This window comes from Podarcis cretensis, assembly GCF_951804945.1.
Source record: "Podarcis cretensis genome assembly, chromosome: 1".
Taxonomy (NCBI): Eukaryota; Metazoa; Chordata; class Lepidosauria; order Squamata; family Lacertidae; genus Podarcis; species Podarcis cretensis.
The window spans coordinates 24236899-24256938 of NC_137170.1; the positions used below are offsets into that span (position 1 = coordinate 24236899).

Below are 20040 nucleotides of genomic sequence, written 5' to 3' on the forward strand. Positions count from 1 at the left end.
TGTAATGAATTGTGTATTTTATTACATTTTTATTCTGTTCTACTGGGACCTGAAGGGGGATCCCCTTTCCCCCATTTTATCCACACAACCACCTGAAGCAGGTTAGCCTGTGTGTGTGTGTGTGACTGGCCCAGCACCACTTAGTGAGTTTCAGGGTGGAAAGTGGGCACGAACCTTGTTCTTCCTGATCTTAGATCTTAATCTTCTCACTAGGCAGTGTCTTTTACCATTGATGGTTGTTTGTGAAACACCTGCAGTTATAGGAGAAGCTTTGCTTTGCTGCTATATTTGCCCATGTCTTCTGCCCTTGCAAATAAGTGGTCAGTTGAAAATATTTGACTAGTCAATTGACTGGCATGTCAACCAAATAACATGCTATTTATATGTTGTTGGAATCCATCTGCCTCAAGAGACAATGGAGTGCACCTCTGGGGGTGAAATCGAACCTCTGCATGGAAGTGACCTCCACGGGATGCAAGCCTGGGCAGTGTGCCTGGAGATCCTGGGCTGCACAGACGACAAGCCCTCCCTCCAACCCCAGTCTTGCTGATGTGCTCCAAAGAAAAGCAGAATAAGCTTGGCTGCAAGAGATGCCAGAGGGAAGCATACAAGGCGCCATCCCACCGTCTTAGGGACTCCACTCTGGATTTGTGTAGGGTTTACTCCTTAGACTTTTCTTCTCCCAAAGATATCTCAAAAGGCAGTGCAGGTTTAGAGTGTTCCTTCTCTTAGATGGGCTACTTCTCCAGGTTGGTGAGCTCCATCTGTCCCTCACTTCCCTCTACAGCATATGCAGAAACCGCCTTCTTGACTGTTGGACCCTCTATTGGTCTCAGTCCGCTCATTCTGCTTGAACCTGTCTTTGCATGCAGGGAAAATCCCTAACTCACCAGGGGTTTGAGACCTATTGGCTACCGTCACCTGGTCTAGCCAGCATGTCAGTCATTCAGGATTGTACACCATTCCAGGAATTGAGGTTATGCATTGCAGTTATGTCTCATTGTAGTGGGTTTTTCTAGGTATATCTGTTTTGTAACTTACAATTTTCATCGCCATAGTGCAAACACAAATAAATTTTTTGAAGAAGGTCTTCAAATCAATCCTTACTCTGAGTGATAATCTTGAACAGTTTTGATGCATGACACTTGGTTTGGCTGTTCCAATTTAGCCCCCATTGTTTTGATATCTCTTTGTGCAGAAATATTTATTTTCTGCTAAATACCTCATTCATTGTCTTCCCTATAAAGATGGTCATTGCTTTCTTTTTTATACATGGCCAGTCTAATGGGGGAAAAAATATTACCGGTATATTTTGGGCCATTTCACACATTTCTATTTTTTTAGCTGCACAACTCATCTGTTTTAAATGCACACTTAAAATGGATTATGTGAATGCAGTAAATGTGTCACAGAGCAGTTATTGACTGTGTCTCTCTATTGAGTGTGCCCTTGCTGGCAAACTTGTCTACCTGGGCGCAACATAAAATGGGCCGAAACACAGAAAATCCTAGGATGTTTTCATACACTTTCTGCTGGTACTTCTTTGTATTCACAGTTGTGACACATGTTAGATTTTTTAATATGTGTGTTTTCCAGCTGTCTGTAGGAAAGGGTTGCAATGGAAGTAGGAGTTTGACACAACATTAGCATTTTCATCAATGATAAACCATTGAAAATTGGATTGCATGTAAAGAGATACTTTTAAAAGCATTAAATGGAAGGTTGAGTTAGCAGTGGAGTCTGTCATTTCTCACAGATTTGGCTTCCAGAGTTCTTTGGGCAGTTGAGTCTGTTTGAATTCATTTGAACTTTGTTGAACAATGTGAATGATTGCACTCTCACCATGTTGATCACTATTGCTGTGTTTATGGGAGTGTATATGAGAGGGAGAAAAACACAACTTGGAAAATATGCAAAGATACTAGCATCTGTAAAAAGGTTAGACTCATCGCACTGGTGGGTGTTGTATATTGTTGCTTATTGAAGCAGAATAATTTATCTTAAGGTGGACCAAGTGACCCATTTAATTGGTTCCATTATTAGCTGTTTCTGTGAAGGTTTTCTTTTAAACAGAAATGTTAACCTGCTGTTAGAGACACTAATGAAACTTTGAAGATACATTACCTTTTAGGTAAACTGAAACAGCAAGTAGGAGCATTTAGAAGAGACATGGAAAATCAATTATCTTCTCGAAGTCTGACCCCATTTTATAACCATATATAATCTGTACACTTCAAGTTGTCATTAATTTCTTCTCCCCAAAAGAAGAGAAAAATGAAAAAAAAGAACGGTATTGTATTCACTGGCTGCGGTCGCATGTCATGCTATACCATAGTTTAGTATGACATGCTCAAGCGGGAATGAGCCATAGTGAGCCTCAGGCTTGTGTGCTTTGTCCCTCTCATCCTGTCATTGTCATACTATAGTTACTGAAGCTGGCTTGTTTAAACTAAACATAGTTAGGATTAATCACAGCAGAAGGGAAAGCTCCAGACTCCCTCTCCTGACTGCATGGGAAGAGGGGATCATGTGAGCTCAAGGATTGTGGTGACTCATTCCTGCTCATGCACATCATATGAAACTATGGGTTGGTGCCAATATGCAGATGCAGTCTCTCTTTCATAACAGTATTCTGAATATTAAAATTACATTAAAGACTATGGTATCTGAAGAAGTGTGCATGCCCACAAAAGCTCATACCAATAAATAACTTAGTTGATCTCTAAGGTGCTACTGGAAGGATTTTTTAATTTTTTAATTTAATTTTTTAAATTTTATTTTGTTTCAACTATGAACAGAGTTATTCATTATAAGCAACTTTTTCTGGTTGCTTATCCAGTTGTCACTTTGCCCAGGGGGTCTTGCTCCGACCCTCAGTCCAAAGTGGTAAAAGCCTTTTATCAAAGCACTTTCCCAAGAGAGCAGGGTTTAAAGTCTGGCACGGAGAATCAGTTGTAAATCCACAATGTGATCCAGCAGTAAGATCAGGAAACAGTCAAGAGGTCAGTGTCACATTGATATATCACAGATTGAATATCCCAGTAAGGCAGGTAACTAGAATGGAGAAAAAGGAACTAGAGGCCTATGTTCTTTCCAGTAACTGGCAAACTCAAGAGCAAGACCTTATATACTGTGGCCTCCTAGACCATACCCATACCGAGCCAAGGATTGTTTCCTCACAAGTGGAGTGACAATTCTTGGTCCATATGTTTGTACTGTGTTGTTGTTCTTGGGTCTAGCCCTGGCCTTTCGGCATTCTTGAGGACAACTGGGTGGCCCAACGTCTCCCTCTGACAGTTCCAAGGGGTTTTCAGCTGGTCTTCCAGAAGAAGCCTATCAAGGTGATCCTCAGCACTGGTTCTAGAATACCCCACCTGCTCCTCAAATGGAATATCTAGTTAGTCATCTGAAGACCCAGTGCCTGGCACCAAGTCAGAGCTAGGTCTGTTTTACAGTTTAAAAGAAGGGATGTCATAGTTTTGGATTTCCACAGGACTCAGTAGAACCCTGTTTGTCTCCTTCCTGCTGGATACACATGGGAGTAATACACCAATCCAGAAAACGAGAAATCTATATGCGCCTTGCACCTCTGCTCATCATAATATCCACCCCCTAGAAAGGGAAGCCTGGATTGGGCAAATGAGAGTCACCCACAACCTTCCATTTCCTAGTTTGCTTCTTATTCATTTACTGGTGTGAGAGGAAATGGGAGCTCTGTTGAGCCCTACAGGGATCCTTCCATGTAGAGGTAATGTACGTGAGGCCAAAAGAATATCATGCCTATCTCTCTATACTGAATTCGGATTCATTTATCACCATGCTGATGACCAAGTGTGCAAAGCTACTCTTTGCAGTCACATTCACATGAGTGACAATTTATCAACAACTTCAGCATTCAGGCATAGCCCAGCATGTATTAATTGGTTCAAGGGGAGAATGAGAGGCATATTGTTTTTTCTTTTGTAAACTACTCTTCACTAGCATTTACCTCCTTCCTTGCCTTTCTCTTTTAATTAACTTGGAATCTCTTTCTGCAACGATCATCATTCTTTCTCATTACTCTGATCGCATCACCCTTTGCTTTATATCCTTGGGTATGACTTTATATACCTGGACTGACTCCCTGCAACTTTTAGTCTGGTTTATTAACAGGGGTAGTAAATCAGTTGTTTTCCCTTGCCTTTATGGATAACGCTTTCATTAGAACTGCAGTGAACAGAAAAATACATCTGAATCAAAGGGAATAGAACATCTCCTTAGACATTCAGGGAAGATAACCTGTTAGGGATATTGTTTTTCATCTCCTAAAGCTGCTTGTACCATGTCATGCATTCTCAGTGTTGTCTGAAGCTGATTTTGGAATGAAATACCAATGAGAAATTTCTATACTATAAAGCCTAGATGTTTCACAATGAAATTCCACACTGTATTTTTTAAATGCAGAATGAAGCATTTGTGCTATAAAGTCAAGTGAACAACAACAGAATTTCATTTCATTAATTTCTAACTTTTTTAACCAAGTTTATGCTCAGTGTTTGAATGACTTCCACATTTTTGTGTGGTTAATAGTTTGAACCTGCAAAATTGCTGTTGTGCAGGGTCAGTAGGATTGCAAAAGTCTTTTATTGGCTGACACTATGGACTTAATTTGGGGTTCTCTCTAAAGGCTGTGAAGGAACAAGATATGCTTTAAGCAATAGCAATAGTGTTATTTAAAAAGCAAGATCTTCTGTTTTATTTCAAGTAAAATGGTTGCAAACCAATAGCCTCCGTCTTGAGACTGCTAGCTATGTGGCAGCTCCTACAGTAAGGGTAGATGGTAGACTATAGCTCTAGTTACCGTATTTTTCGCCCTATAGGACGCACCGTCCCATAAGGCGCACCTAGGGTTTTTTTTTGGGGGGGGGAAATAAAGGGGAAAAAATTATTTCCCTCCCAGGCACGGGGCTGGGGCGGGGGAAGCCCGAGCTTCCCCCGACCCCAGCCCCCAGAACCGGCAACTCTCCGCAAGCCGCGGGAGCCCAGTGCGGGCTCCCACGGCTTGTGGAGAGCTGCGCGAAGCCTGGAGAGCGAGAGGGGTCGGGGTGCACCGACCCCTCTCGCTCTCCAGGCTTCAGCGAAAGCCTGCATTCGCCCCATAGGACGCACACACATTTCCCCTTCATTTTTGGAGGGGAAAAAGTGTGTCCTATAGGGCGAAAAATACGGTACATGGTGAACAGATTGCTGTTCCTCCCTCTAAAGATTTCACAGGGTGATTGGCACTTCTATCATCACAAGTGACATCTCTCTCTCTTTGTTTCCCAACATTCCCTGTCATTTTACTGTTGAAAATTATGGTTATCTCAAACTGTGATCCTTTACAACCTTGGTTTGCAAGCTTATTTTGAACTTGTTTCAGTCCATGATTTATGGGGAATCCTGGTTTGCGTTAACCAGAATTTATGTTGGTACACATGCAGCGACCTGGTTTGCATGTGGCCGCCATGGTTGCAAGGAGGAGTCAAACCATGAGCTCGGTTTGGATGGCCTGCTAACGAAACCTTGGCTTAGCCCCTGGCAGCACATCAGCACCAGCACCAGGGGACGAGTGTAGCAATCACTGTCACTTCTTCAGGAACCCACACAGTTACACGTTCATGTTAAGCCATGAACTGAGCCACTGTGAAGCAATGTTTAATGCTGGAGAGGGAGGGAGGATATTACTCCAGAGACGGGAGGAGGAAAGGAAAAGGAACAAGTGTACTATGGCTGGTTCCCAGTTTGCAAGCTGTTAGAGCTGCGGAGGGCATGGACCCTGTACCAGACCTGTCTTGGCACTCTTGAACTTGCTCCTTCATTCTAACCTTTTGAAAAATGTCCGAAGGCACTTCCGTTTTCCTAGTGTTTTTAGGGGACTCATTAATTCCAATTCAGCACATCATTTCTTCCTGTACTCACTTTTCTCTGTTCTGTATTCACTGTGGTTTTCACTGTGGAATTGCATTTTGAGTGCTTATATATATTTATTGAAGTTTGTAAAATGCCCTAAACACCAATTTAAGTATTTTTAATTTAAATGTTAATGCTCCACCATATAGCCTGTAATAGAGTGGCAAGTCCATGACAGTACTACATAGAGCAATCTTGTTTCCTTTTTCCAGCTAATCAGCTGCCAATAAGAGGTTGCAGGCTGTTTTTTGTTTTTGTTTTTTGTTTGTAAATGGCAAGGTGGTAAATCTTTGCAATTTTGGTGAAAGCTTTCTGACTCTTTTGTAATTAATACAGATTAAGGCTAGAAGTGGCTCTCAGCCCATTGCTCTGGTTGCCTACTTGCATCTTCTATGTGCCATTGCTGCTGCTTTTCCAACTTAGAAGCTTCCAAGTAAGAAAGGCACTGCTTTGTTTGAGGTGCCGAAGTCTTCTCAGGGTCTCACTTTAGCTTACAAAGGCATCAGAGCTGCCATCACCCTGCTTTTCAAAGAGGCTCTCCAAAAGCACTTAGACTCAAGTGATTCTGGGGGGACAAAATTACTTCTCAAGGAACTCAATCTCTGTGATATGAGACAATGTGGTCGGTGCGTAGGGCTAGGCTGTAGAATTAAACTATTTTAGACAAGGGTAAATTTATGAAGAGAGAGAGAGAGTTTACAGGCATTTGAAAGATGGAAAAGGAGACACTGCTTTTAATGGGATTGAATGTATCCTTGAATAATGCCTCTTGCTTGCCTGGTGGAGGATGGAGAAATGGTTTATGTGTAGAAAGCTCTGACTTTTGTGAGTCTCGACTGTAGCCTGCTCTAGAAAGGGAACAGTGGCATCCATACTCTGCCCATTTTTACCTGTGGTCTTGCGCGCTGCTGAAACGTCCCCCCCCCCCGCCTCCCGTGAAGGTTGCTCACGAGGAAATGTGGTCCTTGGCTGAAAAAGAAGGTTCCCTGACCCTTCTCTGTCAGTTATGTGCCCCCATTGCAGAGAAATCCTAAACCAGCCCTAGAAAGGAAACACAACAGCTTGTTTTCCTTTCAAGAGGAGATCTAGCTTTTTCACACCATTTCCCTCTCTTTAAAACAAAAACACGTAAAATGGATGGCAAATGCATGTTTCCATTGACTGGGTGGAAAGGGCGTTTCACGCAATCGAGGGCAGAATTGACAAACCAGACTAATGAGGTTACAAGGTTAAATGTCCAATCCAAGGGGAGAATTACCCTGCTACGCCAATTCCTTTTGTATACATGACTGTAGACAATTTTCAGGAAGTTTGCAGGATGGAAAAACAGGGAAGCATTTGTAGATATCTTTATGTGAGGTGAAGTATGTGGAACAATCAGACATCTGGACAAGCAGGTGGTGGTTGTTCTTTAAAATGAAGTTGTTGACCAAATCTAAGGTTTAGGTTCCACCACTGCACCCAACACAAACACGCACTGTAATGTTTTGCTGAGTACAGTGGTACCTCGGGTTAAGAACTTAATTCGTTCCAGAGGTCCGTTCTTAACCTGAAACTGTTCTTAACCTGAAGTACCACTTTAGCTAATGGGGCCTCCCGCTGCCGCCGCGCCACCGGAGCCCGATTTCTGTTCTCATCCTGAAGCAAAGTTCTTAACCCGAGGTACTATTTCTGGGTTAGTGGAGTCTGTAACCTGAAGCGTCTGTAACCCGAGGTACCACTGTATACTACTTTCTGCCATATCAGTCCAGCACAGAGGTTGATCAGTTGTTACTTTCTCAGGTCAAGGAGCCTCCTGGATTAGAGGCATGTTGCGGGAGTTCATAATTCCTTGCATGCTGTATTCATTGCACTGTGACTTTTTCATCCCCCTTTTCTTTCCTTTTAAAACAAAAAGACAGGCTGCTCATGCGCAGTCCACATAATGCTGTGCTATATATCCAGATCCACCCATTTAGCTGCGAGGAGCAGCTGCTCCTTTTCCAATGTCCACTGAGCCATTGGCAGATTACAAGTCCATCTCAATGGTGTATAAAAATGCCCTCTGGTCAGGACTTCCCCAGATTTAGATTGTTGTTGGTTGCCACGATCCCTTTCCCCGACTTTGGAGGCAGAAGAAGAAGAAGAAGAAGAAGAAGAAGAAGAAGAAGAAGAAGAAGAAGAGTAGTTTGGATTTGATATCCCGCCTTTCACTCCCTTTAAGGAGTCTCAAAGCGGCTAACATTCTCCTTTCCCTTCCTCCCCCACAACAAACACCCCACTCTCAGTGGGGCTGAGAGACTTCAGAGAAGTGTGACTGGCCCAAGGTCACCCAGCAGCTGCATGTGGAGGAGCCGAGACGCGAACCCGGTTCACCAGATTACGAGTCCACTGCTCTTAACCACTATACCAAACTGGCTCTCCACCAAACTGGCAGGGGTAACCCCCTGGCCTGCTTGTGATTCCAAGCCTGGAGGAATAGTGGAGGCTCAGAGCAGAGCTTTAGAAGTCCTGGGTGTTCCTTCAGAGTCAGAATGACTTCCTGGTGATCTCTGCCTGCCTCGCCAGGTCCAAACTCATGAGAGGGTGGAGGCTCGTCATATGCAGGAGAAAGTATAGACACTCACCTTCCTGAGGGGCTTGTTGTGCTAAGCAAGGTGAGCATATCAGGACCCTTTGGTGATTTTGAAAACAAAATCTGTATATTTGTGAAACTGTTAGATGGCTTTGGGTGGGATCCAGCTAATAAGTCCCCTTAGAGGAAGCCCTGTGCAATATTGAATTTTGCTTCATCGCGAAGGATGTACATTTGTATAGATGGTAACCTTGGAGGCATTTCTGAACTTCTAAACTCATGGGGTTATAAATCCTTTCTTTAAAGTTTAAGCTCCCACTTTCACATTCTTGTTTCTAGGGTCCTACGTAAGCAGAGTGGGCCACTTTTCATTAGAAGTTGTGGAGCCTGGCAGTAAGTGAGCATGAAAACATGCGAACTGATTCACAGCTTCCTTTTAAATGGAAACTCTATTAGTAGGGAGTTTATCTGGTGAACCAGATTTCCTGAAAATTCCTGTACTAAAAACCTCTTAAAATGACCTTTCTCCCAGTTGTTACAGTAGTACATTTGTGACTGCTTTTTGCAAGCTTTGTGTAAGGAACAGAAATTGTATTATCATGAGAAGAACAGCCCATGTTAAACCATGGTTTAAAACAGCCTATGTTTTAATTTGAATGAACTGGTGCAAACTACTCAAAAGTTCCCATGGTGTTCCTCCCTTATCCTGCTGTTCCTGCTTTGCTACAAATGAAACAAGCCAGATACAGTGGTACCTCGGGTTATATACGCTTCAGGTTACAGACTCCGCTAACCCAGAAATAGTGCTTCAGGTTAAGAACTTTGCTTCAGGATGAGAACAGAATTTGTGTTCTGGTGGTGCGGTGGCAGCGGGAGACCCCATTTGCTAAAGTGGTGCTTCAGGTTAAGAACAGTTTCAGGTTAAGTATGGACCTCCGGAACGAATTAAGTACTTAACCTGAGGTACTACTGTACTGGCATGTCATGCCATCCAAACGGGCTTGTGGCTTGTTTTCCAAAATAAACAAGAGTCGCAACCAGGTTTGTTCTTTGCTAACTGCTTGTGTGTTGTTTGGGAGAAACAAATCGTGAACCTGGTTTTAGACTTGCAGACCAGACTCTGGCTTGCTTCACTCATGGCATGGCAGCAACAGGAATCGGGAATGAGTGTCACAGGAACTTTTGAGCAGCGTGCATATTTCTTATTCACATTAAAACATTGTTTCGAACAGTGGTTTAATGTGACAGGCGAACCAGGCCAGTGTGATGTGACTCTTTAGAATACAATTATAGCTACACTCCATTTCTGTTGCCAGGGTACATTTAAAATGAAGTCTACTCTTCCTAAAATCCTCAAATCCAAAATATCTAAAAATACCGGCTGTGTGGGATGATAGCGCAGGATAGGGATGCAGTTTAGAGTACATTGATGTCCTGAAGCCAAATGTTTGATTCCAGAAGTCCCTTCTAAATTAGAGAATGTTTGTTCCTGTATACTAGTTTTCAGAATTATTATTTTTTTAACAATAAGCTCTGTTTCAATAGCCACTATGGCTGTCCATTTGAATAAAGTACTCTCACAGAACAATCCCTTTTGTGGCATGCTGATTCATATTTAAACCTTTTCGAAAATTGATAGTACATCTTACATAGTAAAGTAATTGCATTAGTTCTTCATCACCAAAACCCTTTTGTTCCCTCTATGCTCCCATAGTGATATGGAGCCTAGATGCGCCCCAAACTGGCATATAACCCCCTCCGTCCAATCCCAAAGCAGCTTGAGAGAGAGTGGCCAGGAGTTGTTGGTTGTCAGGGTAGAAGTAGCTGCAGAGTTGGTACCATGGCGCCCCTTTCCAAATTGGGCCTTTTATCTCAGCAGCATGGATAGTACTACAAGGTGTCTCCTTCCCGCACCACTCTGGCAATATCAGAAACCCCAGGTCTTTGCCAATGTTGCTCCTCCAAGAAGATGGGCCAGTTATGGTTCTGAAAGAAGCTATACCTTCCACGTGACCAGGAACCTGTGACGTAGCAGAGTAGCACAGGAAGGTGATATTGAGTCCCATCTCACTGAGGTAATATTGGAACCATCTATTATTATTATTATTATTATTACTACTTATTATTCCGCCCTTCATCCAAGGATCTATTCCAGCAACAACAATATGTGTTTGCATGGATCGTGTAGGGATTCCCAGCTGAAATAAGAAAGATTTTTTGCAAGCCATTAGGAACATAGAAAGCTGCCTTTGACCAGCCCCTTAGCGTCATGGCTCGCCTACCTAATACATTATCCTTTTTACCTGGAGATACCTGGGATTGAATCTGAGACATGCACAGCTTTGCTACTGAGCTAGGATTGATCCTTTATAAGAACAGTAGGAAACTAGAAGCTGCACTTTTGGTTTGGGTGCTTTTTAATTTTTATTTTGTTTAACATTCAAGAAATATAAGCCCGTATTTTGCAACTATTGCGCGCGTGCGCGCACACACACACACACACACACACACAGCCATTGTTATTATTATTAGTTGGGATCTAAGATAAGAAACTAACCTTCAGAATGGGGGACAGCTTACTTTAGAGACCACTTTTGTTTAGACGGCAGTATTGAATTTTCCATATTGCTCATACACTGCTAGTTTAGCTATTGCCTGGGCTGAAATGACTAATGTTTTGTAAAACTGGATTTGGCGACTACTATCTCCATACTTCTGCTTCAGTTTTCGGTTCTTTTGAACCCCTTGGTTTTCTGTTCCCTTTCCATAAACAGTGCCCAAAAGCTCAGACAGGAAGTTAGAACAGACAGCAAGAGACAGTGTAGGTGAGAAGATGCTTAGCAGGTTAATTTCACTGTTTTATTGCTATTGTTATGTGTGGAAGTATTTTGGTCTGATGATCTGCAGATATTATGCTACTCTGCACTACGAAGTTTAATGAAGCAATTCAGAGACACTGCAGAAGAAAATATTGTAAGCCCTGACGCCATGCCAAAGTGCACTGCACTGCAAAATTATTGTTTTTATCCTGGCAAAAGTGCTGATTAACTAACTTGTGATGCATTTTAATCTTGCATCAGTGCACTGCCTGGGTCACAGGTGCCCTGGCACAGTGTAAATCAGTATTTATTATGCTGGAGTGTAATTGTCTCAGCCAAATGGAGTCGGTGTGCTGGACCATTAACTGATGCAAAAGTCTGCATTTCCTCCCCTGAATTACGAAACTGCACCATTTTTATATCTGCCTGGTTCGCGTAATCAAGATAGCCATCTTTATAATGCGAGAGTGTCTGAATTTTCAAGTTTTGCACAAACATTAGAATTAGCATAGGGAATTTGCATAATTAGTTTGTTTCTTGATAACTCCAGGAAATACAATTTCTTCTCTCAGATCTTCTGTTTGTGTCAATAGCATTTTCTTATTCTCCTGCTTTTCTTCTCTCGTGTAATTCAGAGAAATTGCAGTGTTAAGTTACATATTTATTTATGTTGATATATAAGGCATCCCTTCCACTTGCCCCCAAAACTCTTGGGCCGTTTTCCAAGGGGAAATTTTCCTCCTTTTAAGCCTAGTGATAATGGGAGTGTAAGAGAATTAATTGTGTTCTCTTCTGGAACATCCTGCTGAGAAGCAGGAAAACATCCCAGAAGTCTCTGCTTTACTAGAGGTCATTTTAGGTCATTTTTACGAAGAGGTACCTGGGGGTAGCAGAGCTTAACTTGCTGTGGGGCTAAAAAGAGCACAATGTGATTTTGATATAGGAGCTTCTAGGATGATCGTCTATTATCCAATGAGGAGAAGAATGGAGGGTGTGCATCTAGCATCCACTTCCTTATTGATACCAGTGAGGCAACGAGGAGAATCAACAAAAGCTGCAGCTTCTGTAAAAGGAAGGGGGAAGGTGGGGTGAGCGTTCGAAACTCCCATTGTTCTAGCTGCGTTTTGCGACAGGGAATTTCATTAGTGGGAGCAGTTTCTGAGCTCTGGGCACACAGTACTGCGCCTAAGATTTCAGATTAAAACTGCAGAGTGGAAGGAAAGGAGGACCTTTTTCTGCCTCCTCACTTCCAGCTACTCTGAAGACTGGAGAAGAGACCCTCTTAAGAATATTAAGGGGGCAGGCAGAAGAAGCATGGCTTTGTTTTTTGCAGTCTTCCGATGAGGACTAGACCATGTGAAAAATGAACATAAGATTTTAGTTGCAGTTCATTCATTTTCAGCTTTGTATTGTTGTTAAAGAAGCACGCCTAGACATTCCGTTGTTATATATATAATAATAATAATAATTTATTATTTATATCCCGCCCATCTGGCTGGGCTTCCCCAGCCACTCTGGGCGGCATCCAAAAAAATATTAAAATACTGTAATGTTGTTGTTGTTTAGTCGTTTAGTCGTGTCCGACTCTTCGTGACCCCATGGACCAGAGCACGCCAGGCACTCCTGTCTTCCACTGCCTCCCGCAGTTTGGCCAGGCTCATGTTTGTAGCTTCGAGAACACGGTCCAACCATCTCATCCTCCGTCGTCCCCTTCTTCTTGTGCCCTCCATCTTTCCCAACATCAGGGTCTTTTCCAGGGAGTCTTCTCTTCTCATGAGGTGGCCAAATACTGTAATACATCAAACATTAAAAGCTTCCCTAACCTAGGCTCGTCCCTAACCTAGGCTGCGTCCCTAACCTGGGATGCAGGTGGCGCTGTGGGTTAAAGCCTCAGCGCCTAGGACTTGCCGATTGAAAGGTCGGCGGTTCGAATCCCTGCGGCGGGGTGCGCTCCCGCTGCTCGGTCCCAGCGCCTGCCAACTTAGCAGTTCGAAAGCACCTCCGGGTGCAAGTAGATAAATAGGGACCGCTTACCAGCGGGAAGGTAAACGGCGTTTCCGTGTGCGACTCTGGCTCGCCAGAGCAGTGATGTCACGCTGGCCACGTGACCCGGAAGTGTCTCCGGACAGCGCTGGCCCCTGGCCTCTTAAGTGAGATGGGCGCACAACCCCAGAGTCTGTCAAGACTGGCCCGTATGGGCAGGGGTACCTTTACTTTTACTAACCTAGGCTCAAGATGTCATTTAGCTCCTAGCTTTCATATCTCAGTTTCTAACTCTGGGTGGGGCAAATGGTGATGTGGTCCTCAAGACCCACAAAAACATGGAGCCAGTTTTTGCGCTCTGTACGCATGCAAGGATACTAAGCATGATTAGTTAATTGAAGGCTGCAATTCCGTGCACATTTATTTGGAAGCAAGTTGTATGGAACAAAGTAGGGTTTAACTTCCAAGTAAATGAATATGAACATGGTTGCAAGTATTATGAACTTTCCATAAGCAGGGAAAGGCAGCTATGAGTATTTTCCTAATTTGGGAATATTGTAGACATCAGTTAGCAGGAGGGCATAAAATAGACGTAGAACAATCATCCATATGAACTTCATGGATAATTTTGGTGATATATGATGACATCTTCTGGATTCTAGTGCTGGTGATGAGTTGAGTCTGCTACGAAGCCCATAATAATGAATATATAATATTTAGGATGATGATTCATTGCAATAAAGGAGGAACTAAATTTCCTTTTTAAAACTGATATGGGATTGTGTGTGTTAGAAGGGGGAAATGCTTTGTTTGAAAGGGGAAACGGTTTGTAAATTAGCAGGGGTGGGTACAGGATATTCTGTCATATACAGCTTCCATTTATGGATTGTTGTGAATCGTTCGGAGCACTGCAGAAGTCTTCACATTCTGGCAAGCTGAACTTGAAGTTGTGTACTGCAGCTTTACTGCAGTCCAGTGTCCAAGTCTGCTGTCAATCCTGCTGTTTAATTTCATTTTACTGTTGCTCAGGTTTATTTGACCTTGGAGAAAAGGCTATTTTTATATGGTTGAGACATGCACTTCTTGCGCTCATTCTGTCCCTCATTTATTTCCATTTATTTAGCAGTAATGGGAATGCATTTTTTATGAGAGAAAAAATGACGAGAGGTTCATTCTCATTTTAAGAAAGAATAGTGAATTAAATTTTGTGGTACCCTTCTGCTCAACTTGCTACCTCTCCTATAAATCCTGTACTGTTGAAGATTAAAGTTGGTTGTCAAGTTGTTTTCAGAACAAGTGTATAATAAAGATATGCCACCCAGTTCTTTACTTTTCCATCTCAGCATTAAGGTTGCTTTACATTTCTGAGGGATGGGAGGGATTTTTGTTCAGCCCAGATTTATATTCTGGATTATTCTAGAAGAATAGCTGCAACAGCAGGAAGGTAGCAAACATTGCTTTTCTGTCCAGTGACAAATTAATTGCAATCTGGGCATATCTGGGGTGTTGACTGTGAAAGCTCAAATGTCAACAAACCATTTGGCCTTTCTTGTGTTAGTGTTTTTTACCTTCTCTGAAACATACATGTTATGTTTTGGATTTGAAGAAATAGTATTTTTTGTGATCCAGAGTAAAAAGTTACTTGATCTTTACAAAAGTGGATAAATCAACTTTAATAACTGGGTGGGCATTGGGGGGGATGGGACTGATGCTTCCTTATAAAGTATTAAATGTTAACGTATTAGCTGGAAATACTATTTCTGTGGAATTCTGTGTATACATACAGGAATTTGACAAGAGGAGTCGGTAGATTTAGAGAGATCCTACGAGCTGTTGAAACAAGAACTACACAAAATTTACGCATGGTAAGTTTTCATAACTACAATTAACTACAGATCATTAAAAATTGATAATTAGTGATTATTATAGTCAGCAGTTTTATACATTCCTGCTTGGGAGTAAGCCCCTATTGAACACATTGAAAAGTGGAGCATTTTCTGAAAAGTGGAACTTTTCATAAGAATGCACTGTAGTAATATTTGATGTATTGCAGTGCAACGACCCTTGCTGTAACCAGCAGATAAAAATATTATTATGTTACAATTGGTGGTTAACATGCATGCCTATGCAAGCTTATAATAAAAGTTAACAATTCAGAGAAGAACCTTGACCAGCATTTACTATTTAATAGAATTTTGACAAGTGGGACCTGCATTTATAAACTGTTAAGAGGCTCCATTTACAATCAGGCGGTACATAAATTTTGTTAAATTAAATAACCATGCAGTGTGAAGTGCTTCTGTTCATGTTTCTAGCCATGCCGTTCCTTCACTCTCACCCCCTGACTTTCTGGGCCCTCCCAACAGCCACCCTTTCATGCGCATTGAACGTTACATAAAAACATATGAAAAACCTTTCTAGGTTAGGCCAACGACCCGTGTAGTTCAGCATCCTGTTCTTACATTGGCCAACCAGGTGCCTATGGGAGGTCCACAAGCAGGACCTGGATGCAGTAACGCCCCCCCCACCTGCAATTCCCATAATAGGTGGAATTCTTCAGAGCACTAAGGACAGGGGTCAGCAAAAATTTTTTTGGAGGGGGCTGGTTCACCGTCCCCCAGACCTAGTCATGGGGCCAGACTGCGCGTGCGGGAGTGCACACACGGCGGAGGGGGCTTCTCTCCCCCTCCTTCTCTCCCCCGGACTACCTCCTCCGCCACTCTGCCTGCGGTAGGGAGCCAGCGGCGGTGGCGGCGCCTCTCCTTTTCAGGCCAGCTTTCCCAGCAGTGGCCAGCAGGCGTGCCAAGCTCCAGCCCACAGCGCGGCCATGGGGAGAGGCCGGCGGGGAGGCTTCCTATCAAAGCCCAGCCCCCTTCCTCCACAGGGCGGGGAGAAGCCAGGAAGAGGGAGGGGGAGGAAGGAGACACCGCTGCAGGGAGGGAGGGGGAAAATTGCAAAAATGGTGCCCCCAAAAAGAGGGGGGGGGAAATGGCAATTGCACCGATCCAAGCGGCGATTGCAGAACCGTTCATGGGCTGGATCCAGAGGACAATTGGGCCGGATGTGGCCCACGGACCTTAGTTTGCCAACTCCTGACTAGGGAGATCGTTCCGTCAGTGGAAGCATTTCTGCTTGCCTGACGGAACAATCTCCCCTCTCCTCCTTCTGTGTGTGCCGTTCTGGGGGATCTCTTGACGCTCCAAAGAGGATTTGGGGAGAGGTGGGGAGGAAGAAAGCCCTGTTGTGCTAGTGGAAGCCCTTGCAGTGGCTTCCACTATTGGAACAGGGTAGCTGAATCCAGCCAAGTGCCTCCAAAACTAGAAGTGGAGCATAACCATTCATAGCCTCTGCGAATTCTCGGTGGCCTTCTTTTTGCCGGGAGGGGAGTGTTCCTGCTAAGGTTTTTTTTGTTTGTTTTTTTGGTATTTCTTGTAATCTTGAGGTTGTCCTACGCCTGTTGATAGTGGGACTACTATGGATGGACTTCTGGGCACAACTCTGGGCCCCCCCACACCCCAGGAGCTCCTGAACAGCCCTGGACATGCGCCAGAGGTGTTAGATATCTCCCATTTTGATTTTTAAAATTTATGAGCCCATGGCAGAAGTGGTGTGAGCTCAGCCAATGAGATTCCACCTTTGGGGTTGTGAGGCAAATGAGAGCATGAAGTGGGTGGGATGAGGAGGCTTGGCCTGTCCCCTTGCTACTCAGATGGCCTCAGGAGCCCCACAACTCCAAAGCTGACATCTCATTGGCTGAACTTGCTGCCGCTCTCCCCCTGTGGGAGTTAGGAAACGCATGGATCCTCAAGGATCTGGTCAGCGCAGCGCTTCACAATGTGCCATCCATCAGTTTTGCTTCACTTGCAAGCTTTGCTCACCCAGCTAGCTAGCCAGGCACAGAGGGAGATGTTCTGGGCCACCACTACTGACTCAAACGCGGGAAAGTTTAAAAAGGTAAGGTGGGAAAAGGATGGAGTGGCCAGAGGATGGAATGCACTGTCTTTGGGGCCTTCCTCAAACCTGGCACCATCTCTACCCACATGTAGTGACCTCTTAGCTGTGTAAGGATCCACACTCAGAGAATGATCTACCTTTCATCAGCTGCTCTTTTAAACCTCGGTTGATTCTGTTGAGAACTTTGTTTTTGTTAGCCAGTTTCATTCTAATATGTATTACAGTGACATCTTATGTTAACTGCTTTGAGTACTATTGTAAGAAGGTATAGAACACGTTGAGCAAAATGCAATATGTTGATGGCACATTCCGTTGTTGTACCGAAGTTACGTGTTGCAATTGCTTGTTTTGCTTCGTGCTCATAAGCATAATTTTACACAGTTCTACTTAAGTCCCTACTGCTGCAGTCTTTTTTTTTGTACACCCTTTTTTTGTACACCCTTAACTTCCGGGAAAATACTTTTCCTTGTTGACAGACAATAGCAAGGCAGCTAGCTGAAATCTTGCTACGAGGCATGTGTGAACAAAGTTATTGGAATCCACTGGACGACCCTCCTCACGAGTCACCCCTGAATGATCCCCTATGGAAAGGTGCAAATACTAAGAGTTATGCGCTTAGCAGAAGACCACGGGTGTACTCTGGAGAAAAGTAAGCTTTTTGTTTATGATAATGATTATTTTTTAATCCGTTACTATGAATTGCAACAGTATTGCTGAAATATAAATTGGGATGATAAAATGTAGGAACGCAACTCTTAAACTGTGCCAGTGCGCATATGAGTGAAAGAATGGTGGAGAAGAAAATCCATACTTTCTGGTTTGTGTTAACGCTATATGGATATTATGCCTGTTTTGTTGAGAGATGCTTTAAGTGGACTGCAGTGTATTAGCTTAAAAAGTTGGAGTCCTCCAGCCAGTGGCATGGTCTTGGCTGTTCTTTCTCTCTCTTTAAAATTGCTAAAAGGTGGTAGCTTGAATCTCCCCCGCCTCCCAGTCACCTGCTTGTCAAGTTAGAATAGCATGAACATCTTCAGAAGTGTTTTCTTGGCAGGTCCCACCATTTTTTGGAACACCATGCAGAAGTTTTTCCTACCTTAGAACTATTTTTGGAGCTTCAGAATTTTTACCTGCCGTGAGCCTTTGTTCCATGAAGTAATGAAACAATCCAATATTAAAATTTCTAATTGTTATTGCTGTAATGCAATGCTGTTGATGATTTTCATGTGCTGTGACCTGCTCCAGTAGCATGTAAGAGGCTTTCTAAAATGATAAAGCATTTAAGTTCCCAGGGTGGGGTTCACCTAACTAGCCCCATCAGAGGAAGCCTTGTGCAAGGACTTACACTTGCGCAATGGGACTGTCCCATGTCTCCCCCCCCCCCCCGCCCATCTCCCAGATTGGCTCTGGTAGGTTGGGAGAATCCCAGAACAACACACAGTGGGAAGGAGAGGGGGGTTGTTCTGTCTGGCAGGCTGAAAGGCTTGTGCAGAGGGAACGACTGGAAGAGCACAGCATTGAGTTACACCAGAGACCAGCAAACTTTTTCAGCAGGGGGCCGGTCCACTGTTACTCAGACCTTGTGGGGGCCGAATATATTTTTTTTGGAGGGGAAATGAACGAATTCCTATGCCCCACAAATAACCCAGAGATGCATTTTAAATAAAAGCACAGATTCTATTCATGTAAAAACACCAGGCAGGCCCCACAAATAACCCAGAGATGCATTTTAAATAAAAGGACACATTCTACAGTGGTGCCTCGCAAGACGAAATTAATCCATTCCGCGAGTCTCTTCGTCTAGCGGTTTTTTCGTCTTGCGAAGCAAGCCCATTGACGGCTTAGCGGATTAGCGCTATTAGCGCTTTTAGCGGCTTTTAGCGGCTTATCGGCTTAGCGGATAAGCAGATAAGCGGCTTAGCAGCTTAGAAAAAGGGGGGGGGGGAGGAAAAAAACCCTGCAGGAACTCGCAAGACATTTTCGTCTTGCGAAGCAAGCCCATAGGAAATTCGTTTTGCGAAGCACCTCCAAAACGGAAAACCCTTTCGTCTAGCGGGTTTTCCGTCTTGCGAGGCATTCGTCTTGCGGGGCACCACTGTACTCATGTTAAAAACATGCTGATTCCCGGACTGTCCGCAAGCCGGATTTAGAAGGCGATTGGGCCGAACTTTGCCTACCCATGAGTTACACCCACAGTGCTTATGAAAAGGTGTCCAAGTTCAAAAAAGAAAAGAAAAGCCGAAGTGTAGCTGTATTTTTCTAGGCGTTGTTTCAGAACAGTGGGAGAGCAATTAAAATGACAGTGCTTCCAGTCTCTTATTAGCGATAATGAAAACATTGAAATGTGTGTTTTAAAATATTTCACAGGAATAATTTGCAAAGCCATTCCAGAAACGATTCTTACAGTACAGAGACTGGACCTGCATTTATGTTGTTTTGAGCTGGGTAGAGATTTTTCAAATGCAGAAACTTGCAGGGGAAAATTGGTTCTAAGCATTTCCCTTAGCTTTGGTCTGAAAGATTTCCCCGAGCATGTTTAAATGCACTCACTTGCATTTGCTGTCATTTGGCACTTTGGACCTGGTAAGCGGAGTGAAATTTGTTTTATCTGACTTTTTTTGATATACTGAATTATGCATAGAGTAGAATATTAGTGAAGCATTTCCTTAAAGGCGTAACAAAAGTAAATTCCCAGAAGAAGAAGAAATGTTCTTCTGGTCTTCCTTTCCTTATTACATAAAGAAGTTTGTTTTCTATATTTAATACCTCTGAGGATTCCTAAATAGCTGCATCCCTTGATCT

The 20040-nt window shown here is 43.4% G+C and overlaps 1 protein-coding gene across 3 annotated transcripts in view; it reads left to right on the forward strand.

Moving 5' to 3' along the window:
• TTC7B (tetratricopeptide repeat domain 7B) overlaps positions 1–20040 on the forward strand; it is a 103383-nt gene that overhangs the window by 23063 nt on the left and 60280 nt on the right. For all 3 annotated transcript variants that reach the window (XM_079948032.1, XM_079948033.1, XM_079948034.1), the window contains exons 6-7: positions 15074–15152; positions 17718–17890. In XM_079948032.1, the coding sequence (XP_079804158.1) occupies positions 15074–15152; positions 17718–17890 (252 nt within the window). The remainder of the gene's footprint in view (positions 1–15073; positions 15153–17717; positions 17891–20040) is intronic.